General features: G+C 30.3%; 1 protein-coding gene across 1 annotated transcript in view; it reads left to right on the top strand.

The window, feature by feature from the left end:
- LOC127724872 (two pore channel protein 2-like) overlaps positions 1-25,594 on the top strand; it is a 40,289-nt gene that overhangs the window by 2,421 nt on the left and 12,274 nt on the right. The window contains exons 2-16 of the mRNA XM_052231877.1: positions 2,065-2,117; positions 3,050-3,126; positions 4,553-4,730; positions 5,722-5,838; positions 7,172-7,278; positions 8,101-8,173; positions 8,668-8,748; positions 9,471-9,558; positions 11,210-11,275; positions 12,231-12,295; positions 13,498-13,604; positions 18,119-18,194; positions 19,960-20,099; positions 20,509-20,626; positions 22,168-22,224. Coding sequence (XP_052087837.1) covers positions 2,065-2,117; positions 3,050-3,126; positions 4,553-4,730; positions 5,722-5,838; positions 7,172-7,278; positions 8,101-8,173; positions 8,668-8,748; positions 9,471-9,558; positions 11,210-11,275; positions 12,231-12,295; positions 13,498-13,604; positions 18,119-18,194; positions 19,960-20,099; positions 20,509-20,626; positions 22,168-22,224 — 1,403 coding nt within the window. The remainder of the gene's footprint in view (positions 1-2,064; positions 2,118-3,049; positions 3,127-4,552; positions 4,731-5,721; positions 5,839-7,171; positions 7,279-8,100; positions 8,174-8,667; positions 8,749-9,470; positions 9,559-11,209; positions 11,276-12,230; positions 12,296-13,497; positions 13,605-18,118; positions 18,195-19,959; positions 20,100-20,508; positions 20,627-22,167; positions 22,225-25,594) is intronic.

Here is a 25,594-nt window from a genome sequence, read left to right as displayed (position 1 = left end):
CAAAAAATGATGAACGACCAAAAGACAAACAGTTTACAAAACACAATATAGAAAACTAAAGACTGTCAGAGCAACACAAACCCTGCCAAAAACCATGGAGTGAGATCAGGTGCTCCAGAAGATTAAGTATATCCTGACACTTGAACTGTTGACACAGAGGCGGATTAAGGGGGGGATGATAAATACATAGATTTTTTTAAGTATCTGTCCAAATGTTGGATACCGGTAACTGGAAGCAAGTCAACTCGAAACATTGCAAACCTGTACCACGTCAACTTGTACCAATGTAAACTCGTACCACTGCCAAATTGTACCATTGCGAACTCATACCACTGCAAACTCGTACTATTAAAAATATACCAAATATATGCAATGTCACATGAATGTTTTTGCAAATCTTTATAAAATATTAATGGAATTTCCTGAATTTTAGATTGAAAAAATATACAATTTACGAATGTTATATGTTATTACATGTATGCCTACTAGTCAAGATACAATTAGATACAACACTAAAACCGTTACACAGCTCATGCTAGCCTGTGACTGATTGACCATAAATGCCAAATGTAGTAAAGTAGACTTCCGTTGGTTTTCCCATTTGACTGGTTTTACACTAGTAATTTTTGGGGCCCTTTATAGCTTACTGGTTGGTGTGAGCCAAGGCTCCGTGTTGAAGACCGTACTTTGACCTATAATGGTTTATTTTTATAAATTTTGACTTGGATGGAGAGTTGTCTCATTGGCACTCATACCACATCTTCTTATATCTATTCCAAATACCTCGGAATGGAACAACTGTCAGACTGTAAAGATTATATATTTTTTGTACATAAATTTCAAACTTTCTAATTTTGGTTCTCAACAATTTTAAACTTTTCAAAACAAAACAAAATAAATAAATTCTCTAAATAAATAAATTTCCTTAAGAAACAATTTATAAATACCAAAATCTATTTAATTTAACTACTTTGTAATAATTAAACATTAAATCAAACAATTATCAGTCATGTCAGTAAAAGTTAAATAATAGAACTGTTCAAGGGAGACAACAAAGTCAATCTGCTACAGTTTTCTTCATCCAATTAGGCAAGGAACAATCCGCTACAAATTGGTCATTGTGATTTTGAATTAGGGGTATATACTCTTTACCATGTTTACAGACTTATGACATGTATGAGTTATTTAGTGAAATTTGAATATTTACTCATCATTTAACACCATTTGAATGCATTTAAATAAGTTAATACAAGTTTGCAATGGTACGAATTTACTGTGGTACGAGTTTGCTTTGAATGGTACAAGTTGACATTGGTACAAGTTTGCAATGGTACGAGATAACTATAGTTTGGCTAACTAGAGTGCCACATTTTTTTCAAACTCCAGAATTTGCATGTGTAAGGTCATACAACAATCACTTTTCCTTTGTAGAGTCAGATATTTTGTATTATAATGTGGAAATTTAAGGAACCTTTGTGATGTCCAGTAAAGGTAAACAAATAAATAGCAATAAGTCTTAAAGCTATTTGCATTCATTTATAAACAATTGATCGCATGTGCAATAACTGTTGATTGTTATTTACATTGCTGATTAGTTATTACAAATGTACCATGATTACCATTATATCTTTGATCTCTATAATTGTTTTAATATGCTCACTTTTAGAACTGTCTATCATGTCTATTTAGGTCTGTATACACGGTACTATGGACTTGAAAAACCCTTCAACAAGATGAAACCTCTTTTTGTTATTCAGAATTTTTGGTAAGACATTGTTGGGTAAGGTTGAATACAAATCAATAAGGAGTGGTACTACAAAGCATAGTTACTCTCATCTTTGTCAGTTTGACTCTTGTGGATAGTTGTCTCGTTGGCAATAATAACATGTCAACTTATATTTATATAGATACTTTTGGCTGTTTTGTATTGTTGGGTAGCTGTCTCACTAATGTATACCTAACATATGGTTTTATTCATACATGTAGACACATTGCATTTGTTATTATTATTATAATATATTTTCTTTTTCAGTAACCCTTTACATTTACATTTATATTTTACAGATAATGATATAGATTTGCTGTGTGCTGTTGTATTTATAGAAGATGCTGCCAAGGTAATTTATAAGTTAAACAGAGTGGCCTATAAAAGGTCCTGACATGAGAAATATGTAACAATTCAATTTAGAAAACTAATGGCCTATTTCATAGCAAAACAATTTACGAAAAACAAATATGACAGACATAAACCAATGACAACCACTGAACTACATGAACTACAGGCTCCTGACTTAAGACAGGACAACCACTGAACTACAGGCTCCTGACTTAAGACAGGAACATATAGAATGGGTTAAATATGTTTGAAGGTGCCAACTCTCCCACTAACCTGGGACAGTGGTGTAACAATAACACAAGAACAAACTATAAAATCAGTTGAAAAGGGCTTGAGTCATCAGATCAATACAAAGCAGAAAAGCATCTAACAAAATCACAGATCGGACGTAGCAGGGTATTTTTACATCCCTAAAAACACAAAAAACTGAAGAGATTTTCAAACATCATACTTTATGTTTTATAACTAAAACTACATAAACATTACATTTTTGAAAATCTGTATGTTTTTTATATTAGACATTTATGTTGGACCATCTTATTTGTTAGTAACTTTGTATGTCCTTCATGATTTTTATTCCAGTATATTATATTCAATGAATATTACTAACAACTGCTAACTCCTGTATATATTAATATCAGTACTAATGTTAACGAGGCCGGGATGAGGTTTTTTTTTTGCAATTAAGGACATGCTAAAGGCGAGCGAGGTTTGCAACATATCTCCAAAGCATTAAAAATGTGACTTAATATGATTATTATTTTAACTTACATGATCCCCATCCTTGAGGGCTAATCATGATGATCCTTGCAATACTATTACTTAAGAAAATATTTCAAAATAATATTATACAATTTTTATTTACCATTTAAAAAGTTCATTTGTATATATCCAGGAGAAAACTTATGATATTTATAAAATTTGCTTTTTCAGTACAGAGACATAAGTCATAAACTGGACAAAAAGACTTTATTATGGTATAGATGGTACCATTCAAAACCTGTCAGAGTGTAGGTATAGTATTTATGTTATAAAAATAACCAGAGTTCAAATGATGTCGATATAAGCAATTATAGGTCACCCTACAACCTTCAATAATGAGAAAAACCGGTACCCTAGAGTCAGCTAGAAAAGGCCCTGACATGAAAAATGTGAAATAATTCAAACAGGAAAACTTATTACAGCCTTTTTTTATTGCACATGTAGCAATACAATTAACAAAAAACAAATTAACAGACATGAACTAAGGGCAACCATGAAATAACAGACTCCTGACTTTGGACAGGCACATAAAGAATGTGCCCAGGTTTAACATGTTTGTGAGCGCTCAACCATCCCTCTACCCTTGGACTGTGGTGTAACAGCACAACATGAGAACAAACTGTAAAAATCAGCATATTTACTGCATGCACTTTTTTGGGTAAAGATTGCATTCATATATACAATCAAAACTCTTATGTGGCTGGCTCGATAGTTATCAATTTTCCAGATTTTATGACTACTTTTTATAAACACAAAACATAGTGAAAACAATCTACATCCTAAATATGAAAATTTCAAAAAGTTGATCAATGATATATACATGTATACTCAAATACTGAAGTTACAAAATGGTGTGTATTTGTTATACCATACTTGTCAAGAAAATTACATGAATTGTGCATGGTACATGAATCTAGTAACTGTTCTAAAAATATCAATGATGTCATTGTTAAAGTAATATTTAAAATTGGACTTCATCCTTCATACATAATTGCAGTTGAAACAACTACAATTGTGTGTGCCTTCCAAAGCTTAATATATTGCAATGGTGTTTTTTTTATTCCACTGCAAAATGAATGCAATCTTTGCCCTTCAGTGCTCACAAGCACTTTGATTTTAAAGAGAATTGAAAAGAATTGATAAAGGGGAAAAAATGGTCCACTGGAAATTCTCATGAAGAATTATTTTTAGGAAAAAACACATTTTCTGGGAGAAAAATGAGGAAATATGATTATGTTATTAAAAAAATTAGCAAACACCATACCTTCAATGATGAGCAAGAACTAACACCACAGAGCAAGGTTTAAGTGGACAAACTTTTTACTACTAAGAAAATATGAAAAAAGTTAACCAAAGATCTCTTACAGAAACATCTTGTAAATAGAATAAATATCATTGAGACAGATAATTATTCTGTGGAGGCTCATATATTCTTGATTTTGAAACCATTAATTTAATCATAGAAATTTAATGTCAGCAGTAAGAAAAATATTACATTAATTTTTAAATACGATACTCTGGATTTATGGAACTTTTTAAAAGAGTTAAACTTTCAATAAAATTTAACTTTTCTGAAGGCTAAAATATATTTTTGTATTTTCGTGTTTAATAAGTTGCCAAGAGAAAAGAACAAGAGGTAATTATAGTATTTGGTATTGTTTATGCATTTTTCAGGAGTTTCTATTTTGTTATATTTGTTCTACATATTTTGGCATTCTTTGAATACCCCTCTTCATTGACATGGACATCTGACATACGGAACAGAGGAAACAGAATAGCAGTGCCATGTGGGATAACAGAAGGAATAGAAATGATATGTTTTTTACTTATAGCAGCTGATCTTATTTTGAAGGTAGGTAAACAAGTAAATCTAAGTATAAAACACATTGACACACATGGCAGAAAAAAATACTGAATAAATTTAGCATCAAACAGAGCAAGTCAAGGTGCATGGATGAATTAAGCATGTCTTGCTTTGCATGCATATCCTGTCACATGATTCAAAAGTCACAACAGTGCCAAAGCTAGATTGACAAAGAGAACATGTGGGAACCATATGTCTATAAACTGATATCAAACTTGGTTTGATAATAATGACTTATGGGATGAAATGAAGAAGACTCCTGTTGGTTTTGAGGTCAAGGTCAAGGCCGCAAGTTATAAACTGATTTTGGCCAAAACTTTTGTGTCCTTCAACATCTTTTGAACCACATGTTCAACTTTCACCTAATAGCTTGAAAATGCTGCTTGGAAAGAAAAATTTAATATATATCAGTATGTCAAGGTCACCGTGTCTATAAGTAAATTAAGATTTTTGGAAAAGATTGTTTCCAGACAATACATGCATCTTTCAGCTAATAATTAGAGATCTTTTCAAAGCTTTGGTAGATAAATTGCTTTGAAGTGAAAAAAAACCTTCTTAAAACTTTTGAAAGAAGGATAAAAACTTTCCCATAATGATATGATTTAGAAAAAAGAAGATGTTTTACATGTGTTCTATATTCCACAAAAATTGATAAGATAACAAATTTTGCCTATACAAATTTCCCAAAATTATAGACAGAAATTCAGAATTTTGTTTATATTTTTGTGGAAAAAGCTTCATCCAGCACATCTTAGACTTCTATGAAAATAACCAGCCTAGAATCAGAACGAAATTTTATGTTTATAATATTAATTTTAAATTTATTTTGTGAACACTTTGTTCTTTTTTTTGCATTTATTGATAAGAGATTCGTAAGGTGGAAGGAAAACACAATTTTCAATGTTCACTTTGGTATTAGCATGATTAGAAATGGTTTTGGATACCTGCCATTAAAACAATGTTGTTCTTTATATTTCAGTATAAATTGATAGGCAGATCAGAGTTTATAAAGAAGAAATGGTTATGGGCTTCCAGCATTATACTAATTTTATCTTTGATAGACTGGTTTATAACTATTGGATTTTCTTGTAAAGAGGTAACTTATTAACTCTCTTGTTTTCAATAGGAGGGTCACTTTATAGTATATGGGGCCTGACAAATATCTACCAGAATGGAGCCCAAAACCTACTGGCTGCAATAATTATGAGGATAGGTATGATTTGTTCTGAGGTTGGAATCCTTGTGTCCTTTTAACAGTACTAGTAATATATGTAGTTTCATTTTCAAGTTGACCTAGTAAGTAAGAAAACACACAGTTTTCAATGATTCTGCAGTGCTATCAAAATCAATTACTATCTTGTTTTGGGTATACCAAATATTTAGTGATGCAATAGCTTGCATTTTTAAATTGATGTCATGTCAATGTCAAAAATAGTGTTATTCTATTAAAGTAAACAACTTGTTTTGGTGACAAAAATTAAACCAAAATGGACTGTTTTATAAGGTTAATAAAATTTTGGGTCTTTAATATAGGTTGTTGTCACTTGACCTTTTGACGTAAATATATATATTTCGGTACTTTTGATCTCTTAGTTAGAATTTCAAGTCTCTGACCATTTATATTTTGTCCAGGAACTATATCTTTTACCTTTCAAATTATGCTTCTGTCAAAATATAAATTATAAATATATGTTTTTATGAAAATGAGTACCACATGGCCATCCATTGGTCCATTATGTTTTTAAAGTAAATAGATAAAAACAATAACTCTTAGAGTATTAATGTTGATTTACAGTTTGTGTGTTAATTGGGAAACCAAGAAGTAAATTATTTTAATGTCCCTTATTGTTTGCAATGCAAACAGACTGCAAAAGTTGACAATGAACACAAGGACAAAACATAGTTAAGTAGAAGGGCCATGTGTTTACAGTATACTGGAAATTACAGTTTTACTTTAACTTTATTTTGTATGCATTTTTCTTACATCCTTCATATTTTCATAAAGTAACCTACTTAATGTCACTGGTGTTCCATTATTTGGATGAAGACTGCATACCCACATGGATTAATTTTTAGTATTTTATAGGAAGTAAATGCTTCTGACAAATCTGTATAGACGGGTTACTGAGTAAAAGTTTAGCAAAAAATATTTTTAGTTTTATATTTTATATTTCAAAAATAAACTATTCTTCTAAACATGACAATAAATAAATTATTGTAACAAAGAAAAAACCACTAGGTGCAAGTTTTCTCATCAAAAATCATATAAAGATTTAAACATCTGAAATTTTAAAATTAAAGATTTTTTTATTCAAATATTTGTTGCTTTACATTATTTACTCAGTATATATGGGAAATCATACCAAATTTCCATAATTATTGTGTTATACTAGAATTGGAGATAATGACATATGTTGATGATATTTCAGGTTGTCAGATACAGAAGAATACTCAGGCCAGTTTTTATCCTTAGTAATTCTCAACTAATGAAGAAAACTGTAAAATGTGTACAGAAAACACTACCAGAAGTTATAACGTAAGACGTTACTTTACAGATTCTTATTCATATCTATAGTGAAAAAAGAAAGCAAGAAGTATTGGGAACTCAGAATTTTGTATGCAATTTTTAATGTGACTGTTGAACAATGAACAAAAATGTGAATATTGATTATTGCGATTTCAGGAAATGCTGCATACAATTATTGAAAATTATTATTTTTGTGAAACCTATCAAGTAGCAATTTTAACATTAAAAAAAAACATCGCAAAAGTTCTGAATTTACAGTAAATTTACACATGGAAATATCCAAAGTTATTAGAAAAAATATATGAGATAGCAATTAAAAGTCAGAAGGTTGCTTTCCATATCAGCAATTTTGCAATAGTTTAGAGTAAAACGCTGACAGTCAAGTCACAGTAAGATACTACAGAAGGCTTTACCAGTAGATATAAATGTTAATATTAATGCACTGATTCACCAATTTCATTAAATATAATAATTGTATGTAGATATTTCAGTCAATTGCAATTGAATTATTAAAGGCCTGTTGTTTAGTGATGTTTCAGATTTAAACATATGAGGGAATGGAAGGCACTTAAATTAATAAGTGGTGGATGGTTGCATTTTCTTTAGAATTTTGTAAAAATTATAAGTAAAAGGAAAATTTTATATTATTTGTGGTTGGGGTCTAAAAAAGTCCAACCATCCCACCATGTGGAACAGCCTTCATATATCATTTCACACGAATCTATTAGTTGAAAATCTGAATATGTTATTTTATGTTATTATTAGGACATGTATCATGTATTATCATTATTATAATTATTATTTAAAGCTTTCTTTACCTTTTCTTTTCAGAATTTTATTGCTTTTATTTATACATCTCTACATTTTTACATTGCTGGGAATGCTGTTATTCCCCAAACCTCAGGTAAATATTTTTATTAAATGTCCTCAAAATCATTTTAAAAACCTACAAATGTTGAGTATCAATAAATATTCTAAATTAGAAAGTAAAAATTTCTGCATCTTAAAAATGTAAAACTTTTGAGTCTGATAATTACTCACTGCTTTTGATTCAAGTATGACTCGACGATAAAATCACCCTACATCCTTAAGATTGAAATGAAAATTCATTGTCTCGTCTTTACGTTGGCAGCTGTTGTCTTGACCAGAAGTTAAAACTGTTTCCCTACATCAGTTACTTAATGAAGCATTTTGAAAAATGATGTGTTACCGAAAAACATATTAACATTAGGCAATCAAACCGAGTAATCAACTAACATGACCAAAAGGACATTCCATTTACATAAGAATTACAGTGTTCCAAACTCTTAGAAAAGATGTTAGAAAAAACATATGAATATGAATTTAAAATTTTGTAAAAAGTAATGCCAAATTTTTAATTAATTTTTTCTCCTACAGTCATTTATTCCAATGCACAACCAGACAGAACATTTTATCAATGGTAATTCAAGTAGTAATTCTTCTACTGATAGTAACGTGGTAAGTAACTGGTAACTTAATGATTACTATAACTAGTACCTCTTCTGACGGTGTTCTTTATGTACCAGTAAAAAACAAATTTATATTATCAACTATTTTTATTATGTGAATGATTTCACTACATAATACATGAAAACAGATAAAAGTCATTAAAATTGAGAATGGAAATGGGGAATGTGTCAAAGAGACAACAACCTGATCAAAGAGCAGAAAACAGCCCAAGGCCATCAATGGGTTGCCATACATACCACACAGTACAACCAACCACACTAACACCTGACTTCACACAAAAAAGAATTACAAACGAAAACAAAAACAACTAATTACACATGGTCAAGATATTCTGATTTGTAACATTTGGAGGGATTAAAACAGTTTTATGTGCACACAAACCACCCGATTTGCCTATCTGAACCATATATTAAATAACTAAGACACATATTAATAAAAACCTGCACAGTGCAGCCAACAACAGGATGACAACTAACTTTAACAAGGAAATAAAAATAATTACCTATCTAGATCCTATCTCTTACAACTAAAACACAATAAAAAAACCTACACACAACAGATAATAACAGGATGACCACTTTCTTGAACAAGGAAATCAAAAACAGCACATACATTTAAAATCAATGTCAAAATGTGCTCACTACTTAAGGAAGGTATCTAAGATAGCAACAGCTGTTGCTCAAGACACATATCATTTTATTTTCAAACAGACTGAAGAAGGAGATGAGTATTTCAAGACATTGCTGGAATCCTTCATGAGCCTGTTGGTGCTACTTACTACTGCAAACAATCCTGATGGTATGGTTATATGGAATAAATTATTATAATTGAATAAAGACGATTGCTGCTGATATTCAAAAATATAATATTTTCTTTAATATAAAAATGAGAAGATGTGTTATGATTGCCAATAAGACATCTATCCACCAAAGACCAAATGACAAGGATGTACACATTTTTATACATCATATATTACATGTACTTAAAAAGAATAACATAAACTTTTTGAAGTATTGAACAATTGAACAGATCGCATCAACTTAAACACAAGATTCCTCCAAGAAAATAGATGTATAAACTAAGGTTAACAACAACAAGTAACACATGGTCCAGATAGCAGGATTTGGTATAGATACAAAATGTTTTGTTGTAAAACATTTTTCCTGTGCATAATCTATCTTGATCACATGTCATAAAACCAATGTCTATGACATCAAATTAAAATTACTTATAGATATTTCTTAAATATAAACCACATGTTGATTAAATTTCTCTTGTGTAATTTCCTGCCATATCCGTTCAGAACATTGCACTAAGCATTTTCTATTTAATCATTAGAGAAACAGATTTTACCATTTTTATATGCCCGTCAAATTTTTGACGGGACGTATTATGGTATACAAATGTCAGGCGTCCGTCCGTCTGTCTGTCCGTCCGTCTGTCTGTCAGGCGTAAACATGTCGCACCGTAACTTGAGAATGACTTATCCAAATTTCATGAAACTTAACATAGTTGTTTCTTATGATGGTCAAACGATCTGTATACTTTTGGGTGAAAATAAGATTAAAACTTTTTGAGTTACGGGACTTAGTAACTAAAACAGGTGTGTGTTTTTTTTCACATGTCGCGCCGTATCTCAAAAACAATTTATGATTATTGCTTAAAACTTTACACACTTCTTAGTTATATTAATCTTAAGATCTGTATACTTTTTGGTGATGATTCAATATTTTATTTGAGAGATATTGAGTATTTTGTTAAAAAAAGGGGGAGGGGTTTTTCACATGTTGCGCCGTATCTCAAAAACAGTTTATGATTATTGCTTAAAACTTTACACACTTCTTAGTTATATTAACCTTAAGATCTGTATACTTTTTGGTGATGATTCAAAATTTTATTTTTGAGTTATTGAGTATTTTGTAAAAAAAGGGGGAGGGGTTTTTCACATGTCGCGCCGTATCTCAAAAACGATTTATGATTATTGCTTAAAATTTTACACACTTCTTAGTTATATTAATCTAAAGATCTGTATACTTTTTGGTTTTGATTCAAAATTTTATTTTAGAGATATTGAGTTTTTTTAAGAAAAAAAAAGGGGGTTTTCGCATGTCACGCCGTATGTCAGAAACTATTTATGCTTATTGCATAAAAATTCACACACAAAGACGGGCGTATCATGCGCTCATGGCGCAGCTGTTTATTATCTTGTTGACTACAATAGTTATCCACTCTCAATATTTAAGATTTTGAATTTTAAAATGCTCAGTAACCCTGACATGTTCAAACTTTAGAAGTAAGGAGGCTCTTTGATAAAAATTATAATGGTAGAGGAGGGTTTTAGTCCCCTGGTGTATTTATTTTGGAATAAGAAATAATGAAAATTGAAATATGTAAGTGAAATATTTAAGGAGTAAACAAAAGTTACTATGAATGCTATTCTTTATTTCAGTGATGATGCCTGCCTATCAAGATAACAGACTTTTCTCTGTGTATTTTATTGTTTTTATGATTATTGGTAAGTTCTTAATTAAAAGATAATGTAATCCAACTTATTTTTTTTTAATACTTCTCTGCAATTTATTTTCACTATTTCCCAATGTTCCTTAATATGTATTTATATAAGGGAAGATCCAATTTTAAATAGTCACAACTATTTATATTCGTCTTATTTTTCTACTTGCAAATGTCATGAAAAAAAATGTAGCTAATTCTGCAAGTAATAGCAATATCAGTGAAGATAGTTAAAAGATTATTGATAAAAGATGTCATCTATTTATGATTTACAAGTATCCAATATTATAACTAATGGTCAATTTTAAAAAAAAAGAGTGAGAAGATACCAAGGATCTCGTACCAAGGGGGTGGCAACTTAAAATCATTAGTTGAATAAAAAAAAGACAACACAATGACCAAAAAGAAAACTGACAAAACTCTACTCAGAAAACTAAAGATTGAGAAACATGAAACACACTAAAACCTGAATGAACCCAGGTACTCTGTAAGGGTAAGCAGGGATATTAAAAGGTCAATGTCAGATATATATCAGATTTTTTGTATGAGGCTTAGAAATTGAGGGTGTAGAAAGCTAACTGAGACCTTTAACAATTTTGTTCCAAGTACAAAGTTAAAAATTCTCAGATATTGAACTTATATTTTGTTTTTTAACTGCTGCTGTAAAGATAAAAAAATTAGCCAACACAAAAATAAAATATTTTCCTTTTCCTAAATGAGCATGTTATTGTGAAGGTAAAGTGATTGACATGAAATTTGATTGACAAAAATATAACTTTGGTACTGCAATAGGAAACAAACAACAGGATCCTAGCAGCTTCTCTACAAAGCAGGTTCATTGATTGATAAATTAAACGATGAGTAGAATCTAGAAGATTGATTGCTGTTATAATAAGTACAAAATATATTATAGTTTGTACTTATTATGTATTTTATTTTTTACTTTCTCTATGAAACAGGTAACTACTGTTTTATGAATATGTTCCTAGCTGTGATATATAATCAATTCAGAGGATATTTTAAGGTATATATACATTGTTTATAGGTCTTCATTCCATTGCCAGAAAATTGAAATATTTTCCTGCACAATTTAAGTGCCATTTTAGCAGATTATAAAGTTATATGAAGTTAGCTTTGAACACAGTTATGATAAATTTGATGTCATAATCAATCAAAAAATCGAATCAAATCAAAGTTTTATTTATTGTCGATACATTACAAACAACATAACACAAGCTCTGGTGAGCTTTTAAAATCGACATTATAATACATTACACACAAACAAAATGACATGCAAACAAACACACATATCAAGACAAACGTACATATAATAAGACATAAGACAGCAAGCAGTCAAGCACATAAGCAAAATAAAATGATACTGTTCATGCAGATAAATTATAAAATCAAAGCAAACTAATTTAACATAAAAAGCAGCAAAAAAGCCAAGCTAAGCTCAGATCATAAAGCACTAATTGCATGCATTACATTGGCATGAGCTGCCATTCCAGGTCTATATTAAAATGAAAAAATTGAATTAAAGAAGTTTTCTGTTTGATGTGGTTTGGCAGCTCATTCCATAATTGTGCAGCACTATAACGGAACGATTTTAGTCCATATCTTGTAGTGTATACTCTGGGTATATCAGCTATATCCTTGGATCTAAAATTATAACGTTGAGTTTTGATATTTATTTATTAGGTAATAAATAAAAATTAAATACTCTTTTTGATAGAGTATGCTAAACACATAAATATCTAACAAAAACTGTTCTGACTTTAGCCAGTCACATGAACATGTTGCAGTTTCAAACTATTTTCTTTAACCTCAACCCCACTTGGAATCTCTTAACAGTAAAATTGGTTAATATCCCTAATGAGCCTCAAAGAGAGGAAACAATTATAATTTGTAAAACCAAATATCTTTCTGCTATGTTGCTATTTTTGATAATTGATCAATCTTAACCAGTTGTGCTGCTTTGAAGTGCTGAGGACCATAGAATAAAGAGTAAAACAATACTTTTACCAAGTTATCTTAATGATAGCCCAAAAAAATAGAATTTATCTAGATAAAAAAAACTCAATTCAACACATTTTAACAGAAAACATAAACATGCATTATAGTTCTTATAATTTTGCTAGTAAACATTATAAAAGACAAAATATGAATCAGTTGCCAACAAATAAAGAAATATTATCATTGAAAATTGTTTTATAATTAATTTAGAGTTCTATGCAAGCTAGTCTTCTGAGGAGAAGAGTGGGACTGAGAGCAGCATATGAAGTATTATTGAAGAATGAATTTCAGACAAGCAGTGTAATGCTTGAATCAAGGTACATATAACTGATAATACAAATAAAAAAGGACAAAGTTCACTTATGGCCAAATATAGAATTTCAGCTTAATCATAAAATACTAAAAGGCCACATTTTGGTTCTTAAATGGATCTATACCAAAAGCCTTAATGCTCGCTAAATAAATTTCTTCATAATAGTACATTTTAAGCCAGAGTCAGCAGATTTTGTAGAAATTGTCAAAATATGATGATTTTACGCATTTTTGAGTCCTGAAAGCTTTAGGAAAACCTTGGTTGCAACCTATGATAAAAAAATGTTCTTAACCAAAAGGTGCCAAATTTGATATTGAATCCCAAGACACAAAATCGTTTTGGATCACGGATTGCGGTCAAAGAAAATTTTGCTAAAAACTGTTATAAATTATGGAAAAAATGGACCAAAAACTGATGTTACAACACAAATAATGCACAGTTAAGGTGTTAACATGTCATAATTGTTAATGTGAGTTGCCAAAAAGAAATTATTTTGTATCAATAGTAATTATATTATAACCATTTCTATGTGAAATTTGTAGACTTTTTGCATGATTAAAAAACATTAAAATCTTAATGGCCAATTCTAGCGCTTAGTGAACTTTCTCCTTTATATATATGAACGTAAAATATATATTTAAATTTGTTTATGGAACTACAGTTGTAATAATCATCTAATTCAAAGAAAAGTTCATTTATTTTTTTTCATTTCTAATGATGTGACGATGACATTTTTAGCTCACCTGGCCCAAAGGGCCAAGTGAGCTTTTCTCATCACTTGGCGTCGTCGTCGTCGTCGTTAACTTTTACAAAAATCTTCTCCTCTGAAACTAATTGGCCAAATTAAACCTAACTTGGCCACAATCATTATTGGGGTATCTAGTTTAAAAAATGTGTCCGATGACCCGGCCAACCAACCAAGATGGCCGCCATGGCTAAAAATAGAACATAGGGGTAAAATGTAGATTTTGGCTTATATCTCTGTAACCAAAGCATTTAGAGCAAATCTGACAGGGGTAAAATTGTTTATCAGGTCAAGATCTATCTGCCCTGAAATTTTCAGATGAATCGGACAACCCGTTGTTGGGTTGCTGCCCCTAAATTGGTAATTTTAAGGAAATTTTGCCGTTTTTGGTTATTATCTTGAATATTATTATAGATAGAGATAAACTGTAAACAGCAATAATGTTCAGCAAAGTAAGATCTACAAATAAGTCAACTTGACCAAAATGGTCAGTTGACCCCTTAAGGAGTTATTGCCCTTTATAGTCAATTTTTAACAATTTTTCGTAAATTTTTGTAATCTTCTCCTCTGAAACTACTGAGACAAATTTAACCAAACTTGTCCACAATCATCATTAGGGTATCTAGTTTAAAAAATGTGTCCGATGACCCTGCCCGCGAACCAAGATGGCCGACATGACTAAAAAATAGTACATAGGGTAAAATGCAGTTTTTATACGACCGCAAAAATTAAAAATTTTTTGGTCGTATATTGGTATGACGTTGGCGTCGTCGTCGTCCGGCGTCGTCGTCGTCGTCTGGCGTCGTCCGGCGTCGTCCGAAGACACATTGGTTTTCGCACTCTAACTTTAGTTTAAGTGAATGGATCTCCATGAAATTTTACCATAAGGTTCAATACCACGAAAGGAAGGTTGGGATTGATTTTGGGGGTTATGGTACCAAAAGTTAAGGAATTAGGGGCCAAAAAGGGGCCAAAAATAAGCATTTTTGTAACTTCCAGACAATAACTTGTGTGTAAGTGTATGGATCTCTCTGAAATTGTACCACATGCTTCCATATCACAAAGGAAAGGCTGTAATTGATTTTGGGGGTAATTGCCTCAAAATTTTAGGAATTAGGGGCCAAAAAAGGGGCAAAAAACAAGCATTTTTCTAGTTTCATAACAATAACTTGTGTGTAAGTGTTTGGATATTTCTGAAATTGTACTACAAGGTTCCATATCACAAAGGGAAAGATGGAATTGAGTTTGGGGGTAATTGCCCGAAACGTTTAGGAATTGGGGGCCAAAAAGGGGCCAAAAATAAGCATTTTTCTAGTTTCCAGACAATAACTTGTGTTCAAGTGTATGGATCTCTCTGAAATTGTACTGCAATGTACCATACCACAAAGGGAAGGCTGGGATTGAGTTTGGGGGTGATGAATCATAAGGGGGTTCAAAAAATTTGGGGGGGGGATTTTTTTTTTCTCTTTTTTTTTCTTTTTTTCCTTTTTTTTTTCTTTTAAAATTTTCCATTTTAAGTTGGTTATTTCTGATTAATATTTAAAAGCAAATAATAATGATATGGTAGGAGATACACACCAAACAGGATGTGTAAATTATTATCTAATAAGTATTGTGCAATAGCAAGAAATTTTCAATTGCACAGTATTGCACAATAGCAAGAAATCTTCAATTGCACAGTATTGCGCAATAGCAAGAAATCTTCAATTGCACAGTATTGCGCAATAGCAAGAAATATCCAATAGCACAATATTGCGCAATAGCAAGAAATTGTCAATTGTACAGTATTGCGCAATAGCAAGAAATATTCAATTGCACAGTATTGTGCAAAAGAAGATACTTTGTATCAATTGCTTATTTCTTGATCAATTTCAATGGGGTTTTATTCTTGAATTCTTGGGGTTCTTTAATATGCTGAATCTAACCGTGTATTAAGTTTTTGGATTTTGGGCCCTGTTTTTAAATTGGTCCACATTGAGGTCCAAAGGGTCCAAAATTTAACTTTGTTTGATTTCATCAAAAATTGAATTATTGGGGTTCTTTGATATGCTGAATCTAACCGTGTATTTAGATTCTTAATTTTTGGTTCCGTTTTCAAATTGGTCTACATTAAGGTCCAAAGGGTCCAAAATTAAACTTAGTTTGATTTTAACAAAAATTGAATTTTTAGGGTTCTTTGATATGCTGAATCTAAACATGTATTTAGATTTTTGATTATGGGCCCAGTTTTCAAGTTGGTCCAAATCGGGGTCCAAAATTAAACTTTGTTTGATTTCAACAAAAATTGAATATATGGGGTTCTTTGATATGCTGAATCTAACCATGTATTTAGATTTTTGATTTTTGGGCCCTGTTATCAACTTTGTCCACATTGAGGTCAAAAGGGTCCAAAATTTAACTTTGTTTGATTTCATCAAAAATTGAATTATTGGGGTTCTTTGATATGCCGAATCTAACCGTGTATTTAGATTCTTAATTTTTGGTTCCGTTTCAAATTGGTCTACATTAAGGTCCAAAGGGTCCAAAATTAAACTTAGTTTGATTTTAACAAAAATTGAATTTTTAGGGTTCTTTGATATGCTGAATCTAAACATGTATTTAGATTTTTGATTATGGGCCCAGTTTTCAAGTTGGTCCAAATCGGGGTCCAAAATTAAACTTTGTTTGATTTCATCAAAAATTGAATTCTTGGGGTTCTTTGATATGCTGAATCTAACCATGTATTTAGATTTTGGATATTGGACCATAATAGGTGAATGTCCAATTTAAAATTTTTAAGTTCTTAGACCACATTCATTCTGTGTCAGAAACCTATGCTGTGTCAAATATTTAATCACAATCCAAATTCAGAGCTGTATCAAGCTTGAATGTTGTGTCCATACTTGCCCCAACTGTTCAGGGTTCGACCTCTGCGGTCGTATCAAGCTGCGCCCTGCGGAGCATTTTATTGGCTCATATCTCTGAAACCAAAGCATTTAGAGCAAATCTGACGGAAAAAAATTGTTCATTAGGTCAAGATCTATCTGCCCTGAAATTTTCAGACCAATCAGGCAACACATTGCTGGGTTGCTGCCCCTGAATTGGTAATTTTAAGAAAATTTTGCAGCTTTTGGTTATTATCTTGAATATTATTATAGATAGAGATAAACTGTAAACAGCAATAATGTACAGCAAAGTAAGATCTACAAATAAGTCAACATGACCAAAATTGTCAATTGACCCCTTAAGGAGTTATTGCACTTTATAATCAATTTTTAAAAATTTTCATAAATTTTGTTAATTTTTGTAAATTTTTACAAAATATTTTCCACTGTAACTACTGGGCCAAGTTCATTATAGATAGAGATAATAGTAAGGAGCAAGAATGTTCAGTAAAGTAAGATCTAAAAACACATCACCATCACCAAAACACAATTTTGTCATGAATCCATCTGTGTCCTTTGTTTAATATGCACATAGACCAAGGTGAGCGACACAGGCTCTTTAGAGCCTCTAGTTCTCTTTCTCAAAGACTTAATGTTTTTTGATAACACCAAAAATCGTACTGTGTTGAAACAAATAAAATACCGCTGGATTGACAACAACACTTTAGTGAACTGCAAGTTTTATTGTGTTGACTAGTTTCGCCGATGTGTTGAAACAAGTTGTTTTCACTAATTTTCTCACATAAAGTAATTACATACATGTATATCTGTAGTACGATAATAAATGTCAACACACAGGAATATGACTACCTATATATATATATATGCTTTCTATTTCTATGTTTGTAGTGTTGAAGTTAGTAAAGTGAAAAATGCAATACAGGAAGCTAATATACCTGTCAGATGGAAAAGTAAAATATTTAATGTAAGTAAGGTTACTATTAAATCTTCATTATGGCTAGCTTTTGGAGGCAAACACAGCAATTCTTTTTTCTTTCGATGCTGTCTTGACCTCGGTCAACCTTTTCTTTAAACCTTTTTTTACTTCAGTAACATCAATTCTAGATACTACTACCTAAAACTTTTGACAGGAGATTCTATATGAATAAGATGATGTCGCATCACTATCAAAATTTGGACTGAATTGTTCTGATATCTAGTATCACAATAGGTCATCCTTGAATAGTCTGTCTTAATGATCATTGCTATGTTTTGGGTCAAGTATAAAATTAATGAAAAAGGATGTTAGATGTTAAAGACATGTTTATACTTCCTGTTGCCTTTATCTACCAAATATAGTAACGATGTGATATTTCATGCAATGTCGATTTCATATCACGTCACTTTACTTAACAATTTGAGGTACGTTTAGGGATGGAAAATATGTTTTATTCTAATGATAACATTTTCATTACTAATTATAATTTTTTTAAGCTGCAGGATAAAAAACAATATTTGGTCAATGTCAGAAAATATCAACTTTTTTGTTATCGCCATGAAACAGTTGACGGGCTCAATAAACCTCGTCCTTACTCAGTTTCTAAGACTTACAAAAAAGTTGATATTTTTCTGACATTGACCTAATATTGTATATATATATATATGTATGTTCTTACTAGAAAATTCATTAGCAAGTACATAAAAATGAACACTATCGATATATTATGCCTGAAAGATGGTGTGCTATAGATGTCACTGTTAACTACATGTATGCTCAAAATTATCTTGAGCCATATTTAGCTTTTTGTAATATTTAGCTTTTTGTAATATTGCATGCTACAATTGTAATCCCTTTTATCAAATATATATGAATAAAAAAATGGTTTGGAACAGTTAATGAGACAATGACCAAAAAACCGATGTCAACAATAGACAGGTGTCTACACAATATGCCAAGGTCAATATTTCAAGCTTAAACATGTCTAAATTGTCCCAAGTCTTTGTCAGAACCATATTTATTTAACACAGATATGTTTTATGTAAGAATATATAACGCATCTTAAGATATTAACTATTCAAATGTCTATATATACATTTCCTTGTAATATACAGAATTACTGTTTCCAGCTTGCCTGGGCTAACAGACCATAAGAGCTGTTGCCATCACTTGGCGTCAGTCCTTAGTGTAAACATATTTTATTAATTAAACTCAAGTTAAACAATATACACAATTTGGCATTCAATTATTAATACAACTGAATAATTTTTAGAATCTGGAAACAAGGGTGTGTCGTTGCCATTTGTCTTCCCTCCTTTGGTTGTTGTGAATTTAAAAAAAAAATGTTCTTCTCTATAACTACTGGGCCAAATGTTACCAAATTTACCTAAATATTCCTTAGGGAATCTTGTTTAATATTTGTATCCAGGGATTTGATCCACCAACAAATATGGCCACTGTTGCTAAAAATAGAGAACATAGGCATAGAATGCATTTTTTGGCTTATATCTCTAAATTAAGCAGCTGGAGCAAAACTGACATCAGATAAAAAAAAGATTAGCAGTTCAAGGTCTATTTCCTATAAAATTTTCAGAAAAATCGAACAACTGATTTTGGAGTTATTGCTCATTAAAATGTCCATTTTAGCAAATTTTGGCTAATAACTAAATCATTTATTTCTCTAAATGTGTTCAGTTTTCATACAGGTATCTGTTACTGTAGAAGTTTATGCGCATTTTTTTTTGTATTTCAGGAAATTGATTTAAAACAAGTTAACCAACAATTGAATTTCCAAGCATTCCAAGACTCTGTTGATGTTATACAATCAGAGAAGTTTACTAGCAATGCAAGTAGTATAAATAACAAAATGATATCTTACAAAAATTTTATCATGTGACAAAGGATGGGGAAAAATTTGTACTGATCAGAGGACATTATTATTACTACTCCCAAAACATACACAAATTTTTCATTGCAAGTCATGTTGTTACAAATTTCAGTCATTGTAAACAAAGATGTGCTGGATTTGCACAAAAAATATATTCTGCTTTTAGTATCGAGAATGTTGCTTGTGGAATTACTTTCATTTTGGATAACTAATCATTATGAAATTTGAACAAAATTGCCTTTGTTAAAATCAAGGTCAATAATATCATTTTGTAAGAAATCAAGGGCAACAATATCTTTTTTTAAGAAATCAAGGGCAATAATATCATTTGTATAAATTAAAGAAAGCAAGGACACAAGTTATTTCTTCAATTTTCATGGTCATTTATTTCTTTTACAATTGTATTTAACAGAGACCAGCAATAAGATGGTTTGGACATCCTGTTTTGAGATTTTTACAGAAATGTGTTGCTCACAGATTTTTTACCTACTTTGGTAATTTGGTAGCTGTGGTCAATGTTTTTGTCATAACAGTAAGTTCTTTTAATAAAATATCAGATGTTTTTATTTAATTTTCCAGTTTTATTAATTTGAAAAATTGCAATATTTTTTATTTACAAATTCCAGGAATTATCACTGCAATCTCTGTAGTCTACCGGTATTTTAATTTATAACTCATCATTCAAATAAAATTCCCTAAACATAATTAGAAATTAGAAATACAACTTTTTTTCTATATAAAATAATTTTTCCAGATGCCTGTAAATGGTTAGTATTTTTTTTTTAATCAAGAAAAAATTTAAAATGCTTAATATACGTGTTTAGTTAAAGAAAAACTTGATGTCCATATGATTTGTCTGTGGAATTTTATTACTCTAGCAAAACACAGCAAGTAAAAAAAAAATCTTACAGCAGAAACATTCATGAATTAACCAGTTTTCTTGCAACTGGTATATTCATTTTCAATTTCATAAAAAAAAAAATTAATTCTTGTGACTATGTTTGTTTCACCTTGAGTTTTGCCTGACAAAATTTGGTTTCAACATAAGAAATTTAAAATAATTCTTGCTAATTTTTGTCGAGCCTTCGACTTTAGTTGAAAAAGCGAGACATAGCGATCCTACATTCCGTCGGCAGCGGCGGCGTCCACAAATATTCACTCTGTGGTTAAAGTTTTTGAAATTTTAATAACTTTCTTAAACTATCCTGGATTTCTACCAAACTTGGACAGAAGCTTGTTTATGATCATAAGATAGTATCCAGAAGTAAATTTTGTAAAAATAAAATTCCATTTTTTCCGTATTTTACTTATAAATGGACTTAGTTTTTCTGCCGGGAAATATTACATTCACTCTGTGGTTAAAAGTTTTTAAAATTTTAATAACTTTCTTACCCTATCCTGGGTTTGTACCCAACTTGGACAGAAGCTTGTTTATGATCATAAGATAGTATCCAGAAGTAAATTTTGTAAAAAAATAAATCCATTTTTTCCATATTTTACTTTAAAATGGACTTAGATTTTCTGCCAGGAAACAACACATTCACTCTGTGGTTAAAGTTTTTAAAATTTTAATAACTTTCTTATACTATTTTGGATTTTTACCAAACTTGGACAGAAGCTTGTTTATGATCAAATGCTAGTATCTAGAAGGAAATTTTGTTTTCTTCCAGTTAACATTACATTCAGTCTGCAGTTAAAGTTTTTAAACATTTATTAGATTCATAAACTATCCTGGATTTTTTACCAAACTTGGACAGAAGCTTCTTACAATCAAAAGATAGGATCAAGAGGAATATTTTTATTGATTTACTTCCTCATTTTTGTTGAGTCTGCGATTAACAGAAAAAGTAGGCGAGACACTGGGTTCCGCGGAACCCTTACGAATTTTGAATTTAAATTGGCTTACATGAAAGAAAACTGATTAACATTTGAATGTTATTTAGGGAAATTGATTACTAGATTTGACCTTTTGTTGTCTTTTTCTTTTTGACAAGATTTGTATTGCCCCCTTTATAGTATCTTCTCACCTTTTTTAGTAGATGGATAATATTTAAATCTTTTTCATTGTTTCAGGTTGAGTTAGCTACGCAATATGATAAATCCTTCAATTACAGCAAATCTGTTTTGAATGTAAGTATAAGTCACTTACTTGGATAATAAATGATCTTTTATAATACTAACAAAGGGAGATAATAATTGATCTTTTATGGAGTAACAAAGGGGAAGGAAAGCGCTTTTTTCTAAAAATATTGTCGTCACTTGTTTACTTTTCAACACAGCATTCAATTCGTATATTTACAGATCTTTGAAAGAAAAAAATAAATGTAACATTTTAAATCTGAAACTAAAACTTTAAACACAAAATTACAGTAGAAATTGTCTAGTAAATGAATGATTTTTTAGCATTCAGAGCTAATCATTCTATATAAACTTGAGTTGTTTTCATACAGATTGATAACATATGAAAGGATCATACAATTTGTTTTTTAACCAATTAAAGGTCAGCATTTGAATGAATTAACCACCTACTGAAAATATTCAAAAGTCATAGTTTAAACATATTTATTTATAGTGGATTGAGAAACAAGTAATTGCAACTTATATTAATCCCTTTCCACTTTTCGGGTGCTAGTGCTGCCTTGTTGCGGCATTAGCCTGCTCTTTTTTGAAATCTACAAGGGTGTCTTTTACGTGCAAGAGATATGACACGGGCCAGTCATTTATCGTCCCCTTCCGACGGACTATCATCGTTTCTGAAGACCATACCAGTCGTCTTTTTTTTTGTTTTTTTTTTTATCTTTTTAATAATCATAATAACTTGAAAGTATGCCTAAATTACTTATAAATAAATATGTATGGAGGATCATTTTTTAATTTGTACTGATATAAAATGAAAGAAAATTGTTGGTATGTTTGAAATTTTTTTTGTATTTTATTTAACCCAAAAAACATTATTTCAGATAATGAGGCTAGGGGTAATACATAAATTTGCTTCAAAATATAACACTTGCAGTTAATCATAATTTCTTCTCAAAAATATTTCAAACTCACACATTTGTATTGTTTGAAATGTTTTTCTTCCTGTTAATTATATTTAATATTCTACACAATATCTGTCAGGAAGACTGTCGTTTTTTTCTTATTGCCAAGGCAGAGTTCTAGAAAAGCACCAAACTTGCATTAAGTGTATGTTAAAAACAAATGATGATGAAAGATTTCAATGTAAAGATTGATTATGATAATTTTGTGCTATATAGTAAATCAATAACTGTAAATTCAGAAATTTTGCAATGTTTTTATTGCTGCGAAATTGTGATGGAATAGGTATCACAAAAATGAAAAATTCTCACTTTCATATTTTGTTAACATTATTTTTATCATGCATGTGTATGCAGCATTTACTAATACTGCATCAATTATACTCGCATTTTTTGTTCATTCTTCAAAAATTGCAATAATAAATGCACACAAAAATTTTGAATTTACAGTGCTTATGATGTTCATTTTTTTTTAGATTATAATGATTTTATTTGCTCAAAGATACAAATATGATCGGACACAAGTTTAACCAACTTATGAAGTCTTCTCCTTTACATTATAATACAATTACAATTATACAGAGCATGCACAGTTCAGTAGATATATCTTAAATGTAATATCAAAATGGGACATTTGCACATTCTGAAAAAAATAGCCTAGCACAGTCTGGAAAAAATAGCCTAACACAATAAACAAGAAAAAGAATATAGAATTGAGAAAAATAAAAAAAAAAAAAATAAATAAATAAATTAAATAAAATAGAATAAAAAAAAAATTAAAATCAAAAATAATAAATAAATAAATGAAATTATGTGGACACGGTGTTTTTGTTTATTCAAATCTTATTTGATTATACTACTAGGAATCTTTTTGATTTTTTTATAAATTTAAAGACTACTTTAAAGATTTCACAGTTTTTCTTGTATGTTAAAGTTTGGCTACCCTCAGTGAGCAACTCTAGATTTGTTGTCACTTGAAAAGGATGAATGTTGGTTAATAGATCGTTCCTTATATCGGTGTATTTATTGCAGTTAAAGAAGAAATGAAATGCATCCTCACGTGGAGTGCCACAGGCACAATATGGACTCTGTATTATACTTGATTCAAATAGGTTGTTATTTAGAAATGAGGATGTTCATTTTGAAATACAGCTACATGTATTTAATTAGGCTTGCATCTAAATATACTGAACTAGAATTAAGGAAAACCATGGAATAATATTTTACATTATCCAATTTATCTTATACTTATCTTGAACACTGTCAGCATCAAATAGAATGTCACAATTTGAGGTTGTAGAGAAGGAAGATGTTTTTATTCTGATTTGCCTGAAGGTGCTCATCTTTCCTTACTTGATTCATGCAGAAATATAAGAATTTCTTTTAAAATTTTATTTGTTACTTGATATCAAACAAGATTACAGTTAATATTATATATTTAATGAAATGTTTCTTCTATTCATTTTAAGTATTTTCAAAACCTTTTTGATATAACACTTATAATAGTTGTTAAGATGAGCTATTCTCTTTTAAAAACATGTTTTAAAACAGTAAAATAAAAGTAAAAATGGTGAAGTTCAGCAAAGTTTGAAAACTCATTGTTTATGCTAAGTTATTCTGCTTCATCCGATTCTTCTTGCATCTGAACTTTTCTGTGGCAGTCTCAGATACCACATCTCAGATTTGAAGGTTCTGTAGTATGTAAGGCTTACAAGTCCAGTTGTTTTGTTTTGTTATTTTGTTTGTGCAATGGAGCATATTACAAGATATTTATAGGGACACAAAGAGGAGTGTGGTTTCCCGTAGTATGTGTATGGGGGAAAAGTGTCATGTAATATTTGAATGCTTACAACAATGTGTTTTGTTTGTTTGTGTTTAACACCACTTTCAGCTAACTTGGCTATATCATGGCATCTATTTTTTTTCTAAAACATGTTTTAATGTAATGGCAATAGTCCTCTAGAATTAACTTGAAAAAGTAAAGTCTGAAAATGTAATTCAAACAATAGTTGTCTTTCAGGTAGGCTATGCTCTTTGTTCTCTGGTGAATTGTTGTCTCCTTGGCAATCATACCAAATCTCCTTGTCTTTATATATATACTGTGGATTCATTATTTTTCGTTGGATACCAATTTTCATGGTCAACGAATAACAAAATTTCCATAGGCTTGTATGCAGACTTTGGCAAAACCACGAAATTAAATATCCACGAAAACATGTAAGTTTTCCTAAATCCTCGAAAATTTGTACCCATGAAAATAAATGAATCCACAGTATATCATGTTCTTTATTCAATGCAACCCAAATTATGTATTTTTATTGAAGTCTTTGAAAGTTTGGGATTGACCTCTTTGAATGAAATCAATTCACAAAATTTTAAGGGTACAACTTTTTGTATCCTTGAGATCATTATTTTATTGTATGTTAAATGTTATTTACATTATACATTAGCATAATAATTAA

Source organism: Mytilus californianus, unplaced genomic scaffold (assembly GCF_021869535.1).
Source record: "Mytilus californianus isolate M0D057914Y unplaced genomic scaffold, xbMytCali1.0.p SCAF_14, whole genome shotgun sequence".
NCBI lineage: Eukaryota > Metazoa > Mollusca > Bivalvia > Mytilida > Mytilidae > Mytilus > Mytilus californianus.
Note: the sequence above shows the minus strand (reverse complement) of the source record. Positions and strands in the feature narration are given on the sequence as shown.